The 16,585-nt window shown below is 41.1% G+C and overlaps 1 protein-coding gene across 2 annotated transcripts in view; it reads right to left on the reverse strand.

Moving 5' to 3' along the window:
- Positions 1–5,444: 5,444 nt before the first annotated feature.
- The window catches only part of LOC134225502 (protein PFC0760c-like), a 34,102-nt gene continuing 22,961 nt past the window's right edge, over positions 5,445–16,585 (reverse strand). Inside the window, exons 3-6 of one of the 2 annotated variants that reach the window (XM_062705652.1) lie at positions 7,125–7,498; positions 6,906–7,068; positions 6,177–6,448; positions 5,445–6,118 (exon numbers count right to left, since the gene is read on the reverse strand). In XM_062705652.1, coding sequence (XP_062561636.1) covers positions 5,937–6,118; positions 6,177–6,448; positions 6,906–7,068; positions 7,125–7,498 — 991 coding nt within the window. In that variant the 3' untranslated portion in view covers positions 5,445–5,936. The remainder of the gene's footprint in view (positions 6,119–6,176; positions 6,449–6,905; positions 7,069–7,124; positions 7,499–16,585) is intronic. The other variant, XM_062705653.1, reaches the window with a different exon arrangement.

A 16,585-nucleotide genomic window follows, 5' to 3' on the forward strand; every position in this document is an offset into this window, starting at 1 on the left:
TCATTAATATCTTTTATGTTTCGAAATGCAAATTCAGTGTTTATTACGAATGGTACATATCTTGTTATGTCTTGACTGAACTATTCAAAAACGGGTTGTCATGATCTAAGGCAGGCATATACACCATACGTTTCTCTACTAAATTACCATCAGGAAACATAGAAATAAATAGTCGCATTCGGTTTTAAATCGTTGCTGTCATAGAAAAATGCATTTTGTAGAGGAAAATGGAGCAAACAGCCACGTTCAGTTTCGATCTAGATCCGGAACGTATAACATATGTATTCTCTACAAATTTCGAAATTAGAAAACAAAAAAAAGTTAGTGGCAAATGGTTTTAAAGAATAGCTGTCATAGAATAAATGCATTTTTTAGAGGAAAATGGGGCAAAACAGTTACTTCTAGTCGTAATCTTGGACCGGAATATATACCATACTTATTTTCTACACAATTAGCATAAGAAAATAAAAACGGTTTTTCGCAATCGATTTTAAATCACAGCTGTCATAGAGAATATGCATTTTTAGAGGAAAATGGGGCAAAACAGCCCCTTTAAGTCACGATTCAGGGCCGGAAGATATACAATACGTATTCTCTACAATATTAACCTTAGAAACCATAGGAGTAGTCAGCCTCAATCAGTTTTTAAGTATAGCTGCCATAGAAAAATGGGGTTGATTAAGGGTAAATGGGGCAAAACAGCCACTTGCAGTCATGATTTGGGATCGGAATACATACCATACTTATTCTCTACTAGAATAGCATCAGAAAACATAGGATTAGTTAGCCGCAATCAGTTTTTAAGTATAGCTGCCATATAAAAAATATGTTTATTAGGGGTAAATGGGGCAAAACAGCTACTTACAGTCATGATTTGAAGTCGGAATACAAAACATACTTATTCTCTACTAACATAGCATCAGAAAACATAGGGGTAGTTAGCCGCAATCGGTTTTAAAGAGTAGCTGTCATAGAAAAAATGCATGTTTCAGAGGAAAATGGGGCAAAACAGCCCCTTCCAGTCACGACCCAGGGCCGGAATGTTTACCATACGTATTCTCTACAAAATTAACATTAGTAAACATAGGAGTAGTTAGCCGCAATCGGTTTTTAAGTATAGCTCCCATATAAAAAATATGTTTTTTAGGGGTAAATGGGGCAAAACAGCCACTTGCAGTCATAATTTAGGGTCGGAATACATACCATACTTATTCTCCACTAAAATAGCATCAGTAAACATAGGAGTAGTTAGCCGCAATCGGCTTTTAAGTATGGCTCCCATAGGAAAAATATGTTTTTTAGGGGTAAATGGGGCAAAACGGCCAGTTCCCATAATTTCCGGTGAACGAAAATAGCACCAATCGATTTGTTGTGAATTTTCCCTTAAGGAAGGGTATTTCTCTGCCGCAGCAAGTTGCCGCAATAAATAGGTACCTTTTTGGGTAACTTTTTCCCCACTGTGCAACGTTTTGATAATAAACTGTTAGTGTTACGGATCCTGCACCCGGTATCGGCGACGTTGATATTGGCAGCAGTATTGGCGAAGTGGTCGATGATTGCGCTCCAGTCAAATTAGAGATACAGTGACTGAGATGAGTAGGAGCCGGCGATATGTTTTGTCCATTGGAAGCAGAAATTAATGCTGGTGAACAGTTTTCGGGGTCTCGTCCAGAATCGCTGTTGTTGACAGCGTCGTTGGCCTCCAAAAAACCTGTCTCTTGGCACCTAGGTCTTCAAATTCTCGAAACCTAATTCCACGGGGCCATGTATCAGCAGCAAGAGCAATCGATTTAAAATCGGGAAGCATCCCGATTTTGTACGACACGAAACTTAAGGAACTAACGTCTTTACCTCGAGCAACCAATTTCACAACGCGTAAGTCCGTAGTCCCTAGCTTCGACTGCACTAATTCAACAACTTTCTCCTCCGGAACATCAGGTACGATACCGGAGAGGTAAAGCCAAAATCTTTCAGGGTCGTGGTCTGATTTTTCAGCAGCAACCAGATTTGCGTCCATTGTTCCAGTTCCAATACCGCACATAGTTTTTACGGGGCGACGGGTTTCAGTATCGACGTCACCGTCGTTCTCGCGCCGGCGTTTATTGCGGTTCGACATCGGAGGACGTGAAGCATCAGGGAGATTCGCATCTTTAGGAACATAAATCAAAAATACCGAAAAATATATTTGATGATCAAAAGATGCAATTGGTTTACATATTAAATGATTGACGTGAAATAAAGTCTAACAGCTTTTAAAACACTCTCGAGATAAGTGAATTAAAGTATCGAAGAACAAATAGTAATACAATGTGCTTAATTCTTTAGTTAACATAAATAACGGATATCTACTTGATATCCGACAAAAACAAAAAATTGACAAAACAATCGTTTTTGAGTTTTACTTCAAATATATGAGTACACATATGATACGAGTAGGTATCGATACTTTTAATTCGATTTTTACTGGTATCGATACTCTTATACGATACTACTTTAAAGTAAAAGTATCGATACCTCAGTGGTATCGTTTCATCCCTACTTGGTGATCGAGGGATCGCTCTTCCCTCATCGACCGGTTCACAAGGTCACGTGGGTTTCCCGTGACGGCTTTACAGAAAATCAAATCGACAACATCTGCATTAGCCGATAATGTGAAACGGAGCCTTCCTGATGTACGGAATAAACGAAGTGCCGATATCGCGTTTGATCATCACCTCCTCATCTGCGAAATACGCCTGCGCATTGCGCGGATTCGTCGGCAGGACGAGAGAGTTGGACGACGATGCAACACACGCCGACTGGAAGATGCCACGGTGAAACGGTCCTTCGTTGAAGCAATGGAGACGCGTGCTGCAGATATTCCGAAAGGTGGCTGCTTGGAAGACCAATTGACCACCATCAAGAATGCCTTCGTCGCCACCAGCGAGAATAATCTGATGAGACGTGGAGGAAGATAGAGGAGCGAAGAGAAGCCAAAGCCGCCATAGAGAGATCAAAAACCTGAAGAGCCAAAATCTTAGCCCGTCAACGATACTTGGCTCTGGAGAAGGAAGTGCAATGCTCATGTCAACGGGACAAGCGAGCGTGGGCGGACTCACTGGCCGACGATGGAGAGAGAACCGCAGCAACCGGGGACATTCGCCTAGTCTACGATATCTCACGACGATAAAGTGGGGCGAAGATAAATGCAACGATGCCTGTGAAAGACGCGAATGGTCAGTTACTGGCCGACCCAACTGATCAGCTGAAACGCTGGTTCGAGCACTTCGAATAACTTTTTTAAGTGCCAGCCAGGCCACCACCACCTCGGCATGATCGGCCTAGGATCCGAAGTCCGAAGGATCTGAATACCGAAGCTCCATCACTGCTAGAATTTCATCGAAATTCATAGTATAAAAAAAAAGCCCCAAGGTTCGATCGCATATTAGCCATCGCTCAAAGCTGACCCCATGACATCCGCTTAACTACTGCATCGTTTATTTCGTAACTGGATGCAAGGTATCTTAGTGAAGGTTCCCAAAAAGGGTGACCTGACTGTATGCGACAACTGGCGAGGCATTATGTTGCTGTGTACCGCTCTCAAAGTTCTATGCAAAGTTATCCTAGCCAGGATTCAAGAGAAGATCGATGCGACTCTCCGGCGGCAGCAGGCCAGATTCCGTGCCGGAAGATCATGTGTGGACCATATTGTCACGCTCTGTATCATTCTGGAGCAGGTCAACAAATTCCAAGAATCCCTGTACTTGGTATTCATTGACTACGAAAAAGCTTTCGACAATCTCAATCACGAGAATATGTGGGGCGCCCTGAGTCGCAAGGGGGTTCCTGAGAAAATCATCGGCCTCATACACAGTACAGTACGAGACCTTCTCGTGTAGAGTGCTGCACAATGGGTCGTAGCTGGTGTGAGGCGAGGATGTATTCTATCACCGTTACTGTTCCTCATCGTAATCGACGAGATTCTGGAAGGTGCGATTGACTGTGAACTATAGATAGTAGAATCTATAGATGAGCGAAAGCATGGCTGAGTCGAGTTTTTTGCCCGTGCACACGCGCATATGACGTCACAGCCCTTAACGTTTCCATTGAAATCGTGACGTCATGCTCGTTTGGAGACACGTTTGACAGTTCGTTTGGAGACAGAGGATTTATCTTCGCTCATCTATATATTCCACTATCTATACTGTGAACCAAACCGCGGGCTGCTATAACAGCCTAAAACCATGGAGCACCTAAACGACTTCGAATTGACTGATGACGTTGCACTCCTCGCTCAACGGCATTCGGAAATGCAGAGTAAGCTCAACGGGTTTGCCGAGCGCTTCTCTTCGGCAGGTTTAGTCATCAACGTCAACAAAATCAAATCGTTGGATGTAAACACGGTGACTTCCAGTTTCACAGTAGCCGGGCAAGCAGTGGAGAATGTTGAAACTTTCCAATATCTTGGTAGCCAAAAGGTGTCAGACGGCCAAATGGCGCACGGATCAAGAATGCAAGGGCTGCCTTTGAACGCACCAAAATACGAGTTTTCAACGCTAACGTGAAATCTGTGCTGTTATACACTAGCGAAACATGGTGTGTATCAGTGGAGAACACTCAACGGCTGTAGGTGTTTATCAACAGATCCCTGCGATATATAATTCGGGCCTGGTGCCCTCACAACTGGATCTCAAACAACGAGCTCCATCGTCGTTGTCACCAGAGGCCAATAGCAACAGAAATTCGGGATCAAAAGTGGGGCTGGGTCGGCCATACTCTACGTAGGGGCGGAAATAAAATCTGTAAACAAGCGTTAGACTGGAACCCAGCGGGACAGCGCCGCAGAGGCAGACCCAGAGGCTCATGGAGGCGAAGCCTCAATAAAGATATAAAAGAAGTCGACCTAAATCTAACCTGGCATCAGGTTAAAGCGATAGCTGGACATTGCTCAGGATGGAGATCTTTCAAGTCGGCCCTCTGCACCACCGGAGGTGTACAGGACCCATTAGTAAAGTAATGGTGAGTTTTCAAATCATTATAATTTTTGTCCAATTGGAAAATTGGCAAGGATCATTGATTGAACTGTAAAAAATCTGCAAATCTGCATAAGATTTCTAGTGACGACAATCAAATCTATCTGTGAAATGTGATGGAGATTCATTGGAAAATGCTGTTCATATTACCTAATGATTCTTTTCAGAATTTTCTTAACTGCGTCAAATATGGTGACTTTACGATTTGCTGTAAAAATGTAATATGCATAGAGGGAACACTATTGGTCATTTTACCCACAACTTTGAAAAAGGAGCCCTCTTTATCCTAGCAGTTAGATACTATATTGGCCAGGATATTTTTTTAAAATTTTATTATGTGTATATCATGGAGCTTTTCTGCCGCAATGCAATGATGTGAGTATAGAACAAACGGAAAAAACAACATAAAAAAATTCAAACACATAAACTACATGCATTTTAAAAAGCCAAAGTTTATTCAGTTTGCACATTCTATCGAGCATTCCACAATATTTTACAGATCTTATATTTAGTAAAATTAGTTATCCTCTGACTTATACCTGCTGGTCTACATTAGTGAGAGTGACTTTTGATTCCACGATGCACTGTAAGAATATTTTATATTATTTCTTGATATAATGTGTTTTTATAACATATTCTATGAACTTATTTAAAAAGTGAAAAAAGTAAAAAAAAATAATTGAATGAAGCTATTATCACACAATAACTGTGTGAACCTATAAAAACACCTCTGTTTTGTTCTCTTGGAGAAAACCTAAAAAATCTAAAATATAGTTTTGAAATTAATTGAAATATTTGATGACTTGAATCTTCACTAAAGTTGAATCGCTACAGCTGTTCGCTTGATCAGCATAACAGGATACAGTGTTTGTTTATGGCCACCGATTATGGATCGGGATCTTTTAGCATGAAGCACACCGAGGATTACTCTTCGCCTTCGGAATCAGGATCGACCACGTTCCGCATGCGATTCAGGGTTTCTAAACTTTCCGGCGGAACAACGGGAGGTTGTGAGAGACCCGAAGTTGACGGCGTATTGGGATCTAACGATTGACCAGCAGCCAATTGATTCTGTGTATTCCTTGCACTTCTTCGTGTTATTCGACCTGAGGAAAGGAAAAGCAATTAGTGAAAGGTTAAATTATGATTTACTGTAACCATTACCTTCACCCGAATCGATGATTAAACTCGTGTCCAGCACTTGAGCCTCGCGCTCCATCTGCAACTGTTTGCGCAGTTCTCGACACTTGGCGATGGTGGGTTCCCCTTCCAAACCTTTCTCCTGCATGAGTCGCAGAATAGCGTTGGCTCGTTCCTGATTGGATTTGCACCCCTCCCAAAGTTTGTGGAATTTTACGTTCTTGAATCCGGCAATCTTTAAGTATTCCTTCATCGCTTGCACCGATCGATCGTTACTGGGACTGTGTGGCGATTTGCTGAAATCAAATCGAAATATTTCGTGGTAATTTTATTTTATTGCGTCGTGCTGAGTAATGGGTGTTATTTTGGACGTGTTTATTATTATTGACGATATGTAAAATGTATTTAGTTTAGAGAAATGGGTCATTGAGGTGACCATTCCTCCTGTGGACAATAATATCATAATCATGATAATAATTTTAAAGGCGACTACTCTCAAACATAAGTACATATAACATTGGTGTTTGAGTAAGACGACAAAACTTTACGATCAAACAGATTCGTCTTGATTATGAAATTAATTACATAGAGCGACATGGTGTATGGTTCTTATATACTAAATGATGACCTGAAAAGGATGGCAAAAATGGAACAATAAACAATTATTTTACTTCATTCCAGTAGAAACCTTCAAGTAGGTATTCGACCGACCGAATTAGGAATCACGAACTTTCAGTAAAAGACAAATCTTACCTATAACTGGAAGATGCAGGTTTTTTGTAGCTTTTACTAGTAGAATGATGTTTTACAACCCTGCTGCTACTGCTGCTGGGTTGTGCTGTCCTCCAGACATTCCCACCTTTTCGTTCTTCATCTGACGAACTATCCCCAAAACCATGCAAAATATGCAGGGGAACTAAAAAACGATAAGTTTTGGTCACATAAGCAAAGTCTAATAAACAGTCTCCATACCATTGACATTTCCGAAATAGATATCGTTGGGAATGTCCCGCGATTTGTCGTAGAACCGATCGGATCTGCTTTTTTTCTTCTTCTTCACCAAACTCTGCAACTGCTGCTGCTGATAGGTCGGCAAATTGAGGCGGGAGATCTCTTCAAGTTTCTGCTTTTGCTTCCGCCTGGTGGCCGCATCGGACTCTTCTCCGTACTTTCGCTTCCCTGTCCGTCCCGGTTTGCTGTACTGGGAATAGCGATCGTTCATTATCTTCTGACGCTCGCATCGAATTTTCGTGCTGGCCGTAAATACCCGATCCGGTGTGCCAAAATATATATCGTTCGGAATGAATTCATCATCACTGGACGAACTGCTCCATTGGCCGAACGGGCTGCAAATGTTAAACAGAAATTGATGAGCTCAGAATTGCAAATAGCTAAATGAATTAGAAGTTGCGTGGAAGACGACATTGATTTAAATACCTTGAAAAATACCGCATTTGAGCAGTTAGAAAATTCTGAAGATAATCGTTTTGTGACATCAGATCGCAAAACATATTCGCTTGATATTGTATAATAATGTTTCTACTATTCTGTTCAATGTTAATCCAAGTCTTTGAAATATGGCAATCAATTAAGCAAATGAAAATGTGAATTCATTTCTAAATTTTCTACAATTTTTAATTGATACCCGCTTAAGATTTAATATTGTTCTATACTAAAATTATTGTGTAGCTCGTCTTCTGCTATTCTGTTATTAATCTGTTGTTATCAACGTATCCCCGGGCCGCGGCCAATCTGCGATGTCTTAACACTAGGCAATACGTCTACCGTTGGACGTTCAGTATATGTCTCTGGGTTGAATCTTTTAGTCCAGCCTGAACCACCTAAGGACGTTACCAGCCACGCAGTCGGCGGAGGTTCTGCAGATTGTCTTTCACCTGATCGATCCACCTTGCTCGCTGCGCACCACCTGCTCGCCTTCTTGTTCCCGTCGGATCGTTGTCGAGAATAATTTTCACCAGATTACGCAGTGGAAGCTTACTGGGCTCATAACCTATTGGAGATAAAGGAACCCTCTCATCCCATGGCAGGCTACTAACTAGTAACTGATACTTTTGCCAGCAGCTATTATAGCTCTCTCTTATATTCAACAAGTTTTGGGCTCAGAAACGGTGCCGGATGTACAACTTAGTGTCGAGTCGATGGATCATAAAGATGTAATAACAGTTCGGGATACCTGTATCGGCCATATAAACACAGAGAACAGACAAGGATGCTCGAACAAAATTTCGTTAAAACGTTTGTAAAGATTCAAATCGCACCTCAGCGCCGCCAACGCAGGCTGCCCGACATAAAAACTCAATTCCACTAAGTGATGGCGTTGGCATACACTTCATAAACAATGCAGTGCTGCCACCTAGGTGCGAGCCTAGGAGCAATTCGGAATGAATACTAGCGCTAAAAAGTAAGCACGGCAAATTTTAACCATTTTTATTAGCACACTAGCACCGCGCAACGGGGGCATAACGACACACTTTAAAATGACCAGTACAAACTTTTACACAAGCACGCGAATGAAGATGAACGTCTGTTCTCTGTGATATAAACCACGTGGCACCGTGGGATCAAGGATTTTCTGCGTAACTCGTGGGTAGCGTCGTACTAAATTTATCGGGAGGTTGAAACGTTTGGAAGGTTGCTGGCTGGTCAGCAAAAGTCCAGAAGACACTTCGGACCAACACATTCAGGAGCTGTGCAAGCATCGGAATCGGCCACTTATTCCAGCACATGTACTGGACAGGTTGTTGTTCAATCTTTAAATGGAATGTCATTTGTAATGGCAACATATTGGACCAGAAAGTGTGAAAGAAAGTGCTCAGTACGACTGGCTCAGTTTTAGAGACATTTTACAGAAAAATCCCGTCCTGGGCGAAAACTCTGGGGGTAACCAGTTACTTGCGGAAGCTGGAGAGCACGTACCGCATGATGCCAGTCGGTCTGGTCATCCGGGAAGACACGGAGTGTTTCGAGCTATGTGACAACAGAGGAGCCCATGAGCGTACCAGAGTGGCTTCGGTCACCAGATGATAGTGCGAAGTGGTAGGAGGTAGGTAGGTGGACCCACCGGCTGACTTTTTTCCTGTTCGGGTGTACCACTGCGACTAGTTATTAGAGCTATTGTAGCCAGAGCTTTAAATATTTGAAAAAAAAAATCGAACCCTATCGGCCTTCTTTGTCACTTCACTTTTAAACATATTCATATTCGGCTCTGCACAGTCAATTTTCGAAATGAATATGGGTCAGTGAGTATCAATTTGAATTTCACAAATTATCAAATAATCGTAAAACTGAACATATGTTTGATGATTTAAATAAATACACGCATAGATCTAATCCTGACGTTCAATTGAGGGGCATTTTTAGCGGCAAATCTCAGTACAATCAGTACCTCGAACAACCTCAACCTACCCCGAATGAATATCTCAACCCCAGCAGCTTCATCTCATAAATCAATGCGGCCGTCCACCAGCGCAGATTTAGTCAGCACGCGATTCGGTCAAAGCAATATTGGCTCCAACAATCTCGAAGCGTCGGGTGATTCTTCGGGGCAAGCCAACGGAAGTAAGACGAAACCTATAAATTCGGGTTTGAAAGTTGCCAATAGTGATCTCCAGGCCAACGATCTCGAATCTTTCTACGTAACACCCTTTGAACCAGATCAAAGTGAAGAGGACGTAAAAATTTACGCCTCCGACATTTCGAATGCACATCCGTCCCTAATAAAAGTGACAAAACTAGTTCCTCGAGGCAAAAACATAGCAGATCTTTCTTTCGTGTCTTTTAAAATAACAGTTTGTAAAACATTTTCAAACGTTATCAGCGACGCATGGTATTGGCCGGAAGGGATTACTGTACGCCCTTTTGATTTGAATAAAAAAAAAGATCCTTTGTACGTCTTCCGAACAGCTCTTAAACAGCAAAATCTCCACCGAAAAGAATCAGCTCTCCTCACCAGAATGCACAACATATAACACTTTGGAAGCCCCGGAGCCTCCCATTGCAGTCGAGACCTTCCAGGCAGCGCTCATCAGTCATCCTGGTCCTGCGTATGGGTCCGGTATAAGGGGCTTCCAGTCTGTGCAATCAGGCAAGTATTACTCGATTATGAACACTGCTCGCTCTGAAGACATTTCCTCCCGCAGCTCCAATATCACCGATTTGGCTCCAATTTGTGGTGGGAAATTGGAGCCAAATCGGTGATATTGGAGCTGCGGGAGGGAGGAGGACGGGAGGACGCATGACAGAAAGCACTTTGGAAGCCCTAGAGCCCCCCATCACAGTCGCGACAATGAAGCCAACGTACATCAGCCGTCCTGGTCATGTGTTTGGGTCAGGCAGTTGAGGCTTCCAGCTCGCGTTACCAGTCAAGTACGATCTAATCAAGGACACCGCTCGCTCTGAAGACATTTCCTCAACAGCTCAACAACCGGGACGCCTGATAATAAGTCCTTTGGAAGTCCCGGAACCTCCCATTACAGTCCTGACCATCCAGCCAGCGTTCAACAGTCGTCCTGGTCCTGTGAATGGGTCAGATGGTAGGGGTTTCCACCCTGCAGAATCTGGCAAGTATGGTTTAAATGAGAACACTGCCCGCCCTGAAAACATATCCTTACCCAGCAGTACTTACATCTCCAACTCAACACGTCGCAACACCACCGAAACTCGTCATCCACGGCGCGCAATCACCTCCCATGCAAATAATGCAACAACTGCCGCAAACGTTTTGCTGTACTACCAAAACGTTGGTGGAGTCAACAGTTCACTTGCCGATTATAAGTTGGCAGTCAGCGATGGGTGTTACGACATTTATGCTTTTTCTGAAACTTGGCTCAACGAGAAAACCACATCGAATTTGTTATTTGATGCATCATACTCCGTGTACAGACAAGATCGCTAGCCGTCAAATAGCCGTAAACTCACCGGAGGCGGCGTCCTGCTAGCTGTTCGTTTAAGCTTTAAGTCCCGTAAGCTGGATCCTCCATCCGGCTTAGAAGTTGAGCAAATATGGGTCGCTATTTCTACTATCGATGGCACGCTTTACCTCTGTGTTGTTTATTTTCCGCCTGATAGAGTCAACGACGATAACTTAATTGAAAAATATCTCACCTCTCTGAACTGGATCGTTTCGCAGCTGACACCAAGAGATAACATCGTTGTTTTAGGGGATTTCAATTTGAGTTCAATTTCATGGAAACGAAAATCTTATGGTTCCCTTTTTCCGATTTCATCTCGATCCTTCATCAGTCAAACATCACGAGAGTTACTTGATGCATTCAGTAGGGGAAACTGGACACACGTGATCCCCGGGGACACATGATCCCCCCCTGTTTTCTCGAAAACTAATCACATTTTTATACCACTGATATGTGCAAAAGGATCCGTTTGATAGACTATTGAATCTGAGTAACATTTGATATTAGTTACTTTATGTATATGGGTTTTAGAGAGGTTTTATTATTTAAGCATTCTCAATCCTTTTTTTCTTTAATGGAGAAAAGTTTAATAACTTTGAATATGTCCAACCAAAACGTGTCAAATTTTTACTGGACAAAGTTTTATTATTGTAGAATTGAATAAATTCATTGTATTAACTATTGCTTATTTCAATTTAATACAATAAACGAAATAAGATAAATACTCAACATGGACACACTTGATCCCCCACAGTTTGGACACACTTGATCCCGATATTGCATATATTAAGGCGTTTGTTGTATACCATCGCATATTATTGTATTGTATGTAACTAAATTGATCTGTTAAAATTATTTTCTAGTTAAACAGTATAAATAATAAGAAAATTATTTTGAGCTTTTTAGTGGAATGTCTTCACTTGTCATAAGACGAGTTTATACCATCCCATTGAATTCCACCACTTAATTGTATCTTGACAGATACGTATTTCGACCTCAACAGTAAGGCCGTCTTCAGTGTCTCGTACTTGACTCGTACTCGTACTTAAGTCGAGTCAAGTACGAGACACTGAAGACGGCCTTACTGTTGAGGTCGAAATACGTATCTGTCAAGATACAATTAAGTGGTGGAATTCAATGGGATGGTATAAACTCGTCTTATGACAAGTGAGTATAAATAATTTTTATTTCTCTTTAATTTTGTCAATCAGGCAATACACGCGCAATTTGAATGTCTCAATAGCCTTATTTCATTAACCAGAACAAAGTGTAGTTGAACATACTTAGTTTTGATTAGTTTTATCAAATGCTTTTCAACATTATTTTCAATGAAAACGAGTATAAATTAAGCTTTGAAAATACTCAACAAATCACTGGGCTTAAAATCAGTATTGTTTGATCTGGTATTCAATTCTTTCCGTTGCAACTAGCGGAAGTTTGCCTATAATCACCATTTATTTGTAAATCTTCCTAAAGAATTTTTAATAATAGGCTCATTCAACAACTTTTGGTCAGTCGTTTAAGAGAAATCGCATTTGTGTAGTAATAACACGCACTACAGAAAAATATGATGTTTAAAGGATGAGTGACAGGGCCATATTGATGTATGAAGTCAGCATCCTGGTATGATCACGGTTTTGGTATTGGTAGTAGTCTGCCGATCTCGATGTATCACAGACTTTTTTCGTTAGTCCCAAAACAGGCACTCAGGGATATTTACCATTGGCCATGGCATTTGCAGTGTGGCTAATTTTCAGAAGAGATCCTCTTGGGAACATCATGGTTGTCATGATATGACCACTGGCTTTCAGTGGAGTGAATGGTTTGCAGATAAATCATCATCACCATGCCAATTTTGTTGCTTTGGCAGACATTCTATCTGTCACTATTACTCTATTCGAGAACCAAAATACTTGCCTTGCTTAATACCAACAATATTTCATTTTCGCACGACTGCTATTACGACAGACTATGAATAATTGTTAGGATTTGAGAATAGACCAATTTGACCTTTCATTAGGCTTGGAAGAACCTAAACATGTTCAGCTCATAAAGGGATCAATTTCCCCCTATATGGGGATCAAGTCTCCCGCAAGTTTTGAAAATGCCAAATTTTCTATCTTTCGGCAAAATCGAGTTTTTGGTAACTTTTAGGAACAAATAATTGCTTCCAATGACGTTTTTGAATAACTAATTAAATTCTTTATCAAGTCCATCAAAAAGCGTGCAAATCAGTGCATGTTACATCGAGAAATATCCTAAACAAAAAGTGGGGATCATGTGTGTCCAGTTTCCCCTACTGCTGGCCTCGGACAAATAATGGACATCGAAAACGAGAACAATCGCATTCTCGATCTATGCTTCGTTAGCAATGAACTTTGTACAGATTGCACAGTTCAACAAGCCCCATCGCCGCTTGTTAAAATCAGCAGACATCATGCTCCTGCCATGATAAGTTTGAATATTAGCCCTTGTCAGCATTTTCGAGACTCTTCTGAAAGCATTTTGTATGATTTCAATAAGGCCGATTTCGTTGGCATGAATGATTTTTTATCACACGTCGACTGGGATGGCATATTTCAAAACTGTGACTGTAATTTGGCAGCATCGATTTTTCATTTATTTAGTTTACATCTAAACAGATAACACTGAATCAACAATTTGACGCCACAATCCACGGTTCGAGGCCGCATCTATCCATCCTCGGAAACGCATGGCAGCATCGACTCTGTCCGGAATTATGCTCTATGCTGTTGATCAGTTTGTTCCTAAAACTAATCGGCCAGCTCCGGCCAAACCATCTTGGTCTAATCGTTTTCTTAAAAAACTCAAAAGGCTCAAGCAGACAGCTTTAAGACAACACAACAAACATCGAACAGAATCGAACATCGAAAGATCGTGATAAGGTACCCCGGGGCAAGTGGGACCTAAAAAACGCTAGTTCAGCAAAATTGTTAACGCATACTTAGAAAACAGGTTATTTCAGAACATTAACCACTGATACATCATTATATGCTTCCATTGTTGAAGTGTAGAGCTGTTGGAAGCCATTTATTCAATTACAAAAATATTGGTAAAGCAAGAATTAAATTTACCTTCAGAACCCACTTACCCCTTCAAACGGGGCAAGTGGGACCTATTATCTAATGTTAGCAGATTTGAAAACAAGGCAATAGCCGATTTACTGTTTATTCGGCTGTTGTCTTGTTTTCCATTAGCTTACTTTTGTACCGAATGTTTTAGGTGGTGTTCAGTGCGAGATTTCTCTTGTTTCGGACTGCAGAACGATGACGCGATCGGCCGAAATATTTGTTCTGCATTGCGCGGCCGGTAATAAAAATCAGTTTAGTGCGTGATTTCTCTTGTTTCGGACTGCAGAATGATCGCGCGATCGGCCGAAATATTTGTTCTGCATTGCGCGGCCGGTAATAAAAGTAGCTATCGAACAAGTAAGTGCAGTGCGTGTTTTAGTCGTCGGGAAAGGAATAAAGTATCTATCTTGTGTTCGGTGGCTCATGCGCATGTCGCGCGCGGTAAAAAAAAAAGCGAGTTCTTCAATAGTTTGCTGTAGCCATCGAACAAGTGAGTACAGAGTGCTGCGCTTCCGTGCGGTCGTCCAAAACGCGAATCTCCTTAGCTTTCATATGCCACCGGGCGTGCATGTTTTTTAATTTTTAACTCGTATTAGTGTCATTTCCCATCCCATAGATCGCATCGCTTACCAAAGTGAATCCAGATAAATTATCCTTTGTAACTAAGACGATATCCTATCCCAAGACAATCGTGGAGATGCAGAGGTATATTCGGTCTCTAGTAGCAACGAGAGTCGGACTAACAATCCTTCTATTCCTATATGATCGTAAGGACGTGGCCGGCGCCGTTATTGACTTTAAATATTTGAGCTCCCGAAACGTGTATATTGAGAATGGTTAGCTAATCCCAAGCCCCATTCATTGTGTTCTCTGTACAATTTCGCAAGTTTAGTCAATCACGGAGTAGCAACTACGAATTGTGCGGTCATAATGCTCATGCTCATGCTCAATGTTTTAGGTGGCAAAGATAAGTGATTTCGTATGAATAAATATTTCTCTTTTTAGAACACAAATTATTACATAAAGCAATGTGTATCTATGTGTATCTTCAATCTAACCCCCACTGTCCGGCAGTGGTATTATGGAAGAAAGCTGTCTTAAATAAAGTCAGCTTTAGCCCGGGAGTTAGAAGGTGTTAGCTCTACTGCAGCTCCAGTGACCCATTTCAGACTGCCTGGTAACTCACGTCCAGCCCGAGGTCACTTTCACTTGCAATAAGCCCCGCCTGTTTATGCTACCATTATCAATTGGATAATGGATCCATAAACAAACTTCCGGATTTTCAAATCCAGCGCGTATTTAGTTTTGGAATCATATAAAAACATATTGAAACAATCTCACCAAATTGATCAAATTCCGAATAAATGAACTGAGAAAGAAAAGACCATAACTAGTGTCCACTAAAAAATCACTACTCTTCCAGCGCTATTCCGAGCAATTCGTTGATGATCCATATTTTCCTGGTATTATCACCCATTCAAACATATTTTCACCAAATACATCCGCGTATACAAACTACACAAACGATTTCGCGCGCTCTAATAAGAATACACTTTAATAAATAAACTTCAGATAACTTAAACTTTTCTCTTCTAGTACACATGCAAAATATATACATCAGCAGAATCTATTTCTTGCGGCAACGAACAAAACCGTGACAGCAAATTTAAAAGCAACCATCCGCGCGCATGGCTTGCTGCGATTCGAATTTTCAAATTATTACATAAATCAATACTTCAATATTCAGGCGATGCACAGTGTTCTTAATTTATAACAGAACAAAATAGCCAATTTATGTGTTAAGCACTTTATATATCTGAAAATCTGATGCGAAGTTTGAAAATAACAAAACACAAGACAAATCCTGTTGACCTATTGTAGAATAAATAGATTATTTGCACTGTAAATTAAAGAATATCGCATAGTTATAGCCATTGCTATTCTTCATGCGGGAGATAATTTTCAGAATGTAAAACACATAGTTGGAAAATAACTGTACAATACTTTTTAACAACGGAATCAAACTGAATCTAATTCAGATCCATATGATATATGAATGACGAAGTTATTTTTCACTAGACAACCATCTAAAAACAATTAAAATAGCTTTATTGAAAATGTTGTTCAAATATGTCGTACTTGCCCCATGTATGTTCAAAGTCAAAGTCAAGGATGATCTGCAACGTCGCTTTAAAGCCAACCCAAAAAGTTTTTGGCGTTACGTCAACGATCAACGGAAAGAGTCCGGATTGCCTCCGACGATGACTAACGGTTTGATAGAAGCCAACTCTACCGAAAGTATTGCAGACATGTTTCGTCTACAATTTAGCAACGTTTTCAACAATGAGCAGCTCAATTCACAAGATGTTACTACTGCTACAGCGAACGTTCCCTGTTTACAGAATTCCGA

This window comes from Armigeres subalbatus, chromosome 3 (assembly GCF_024139115.2).
Source record: "Armigeres subalbatus isolate Guangzhou_Male chromosome 3, GZ_Asu_2, whole genome shotgun sequence".
Taxonomy (NCBI): domain Eukaryota; kingdom Metazoa; phylum Arthropoda; class Insecta; order Diptera; family Culicidae; genus Armigeres; species Armigeres subalbatus.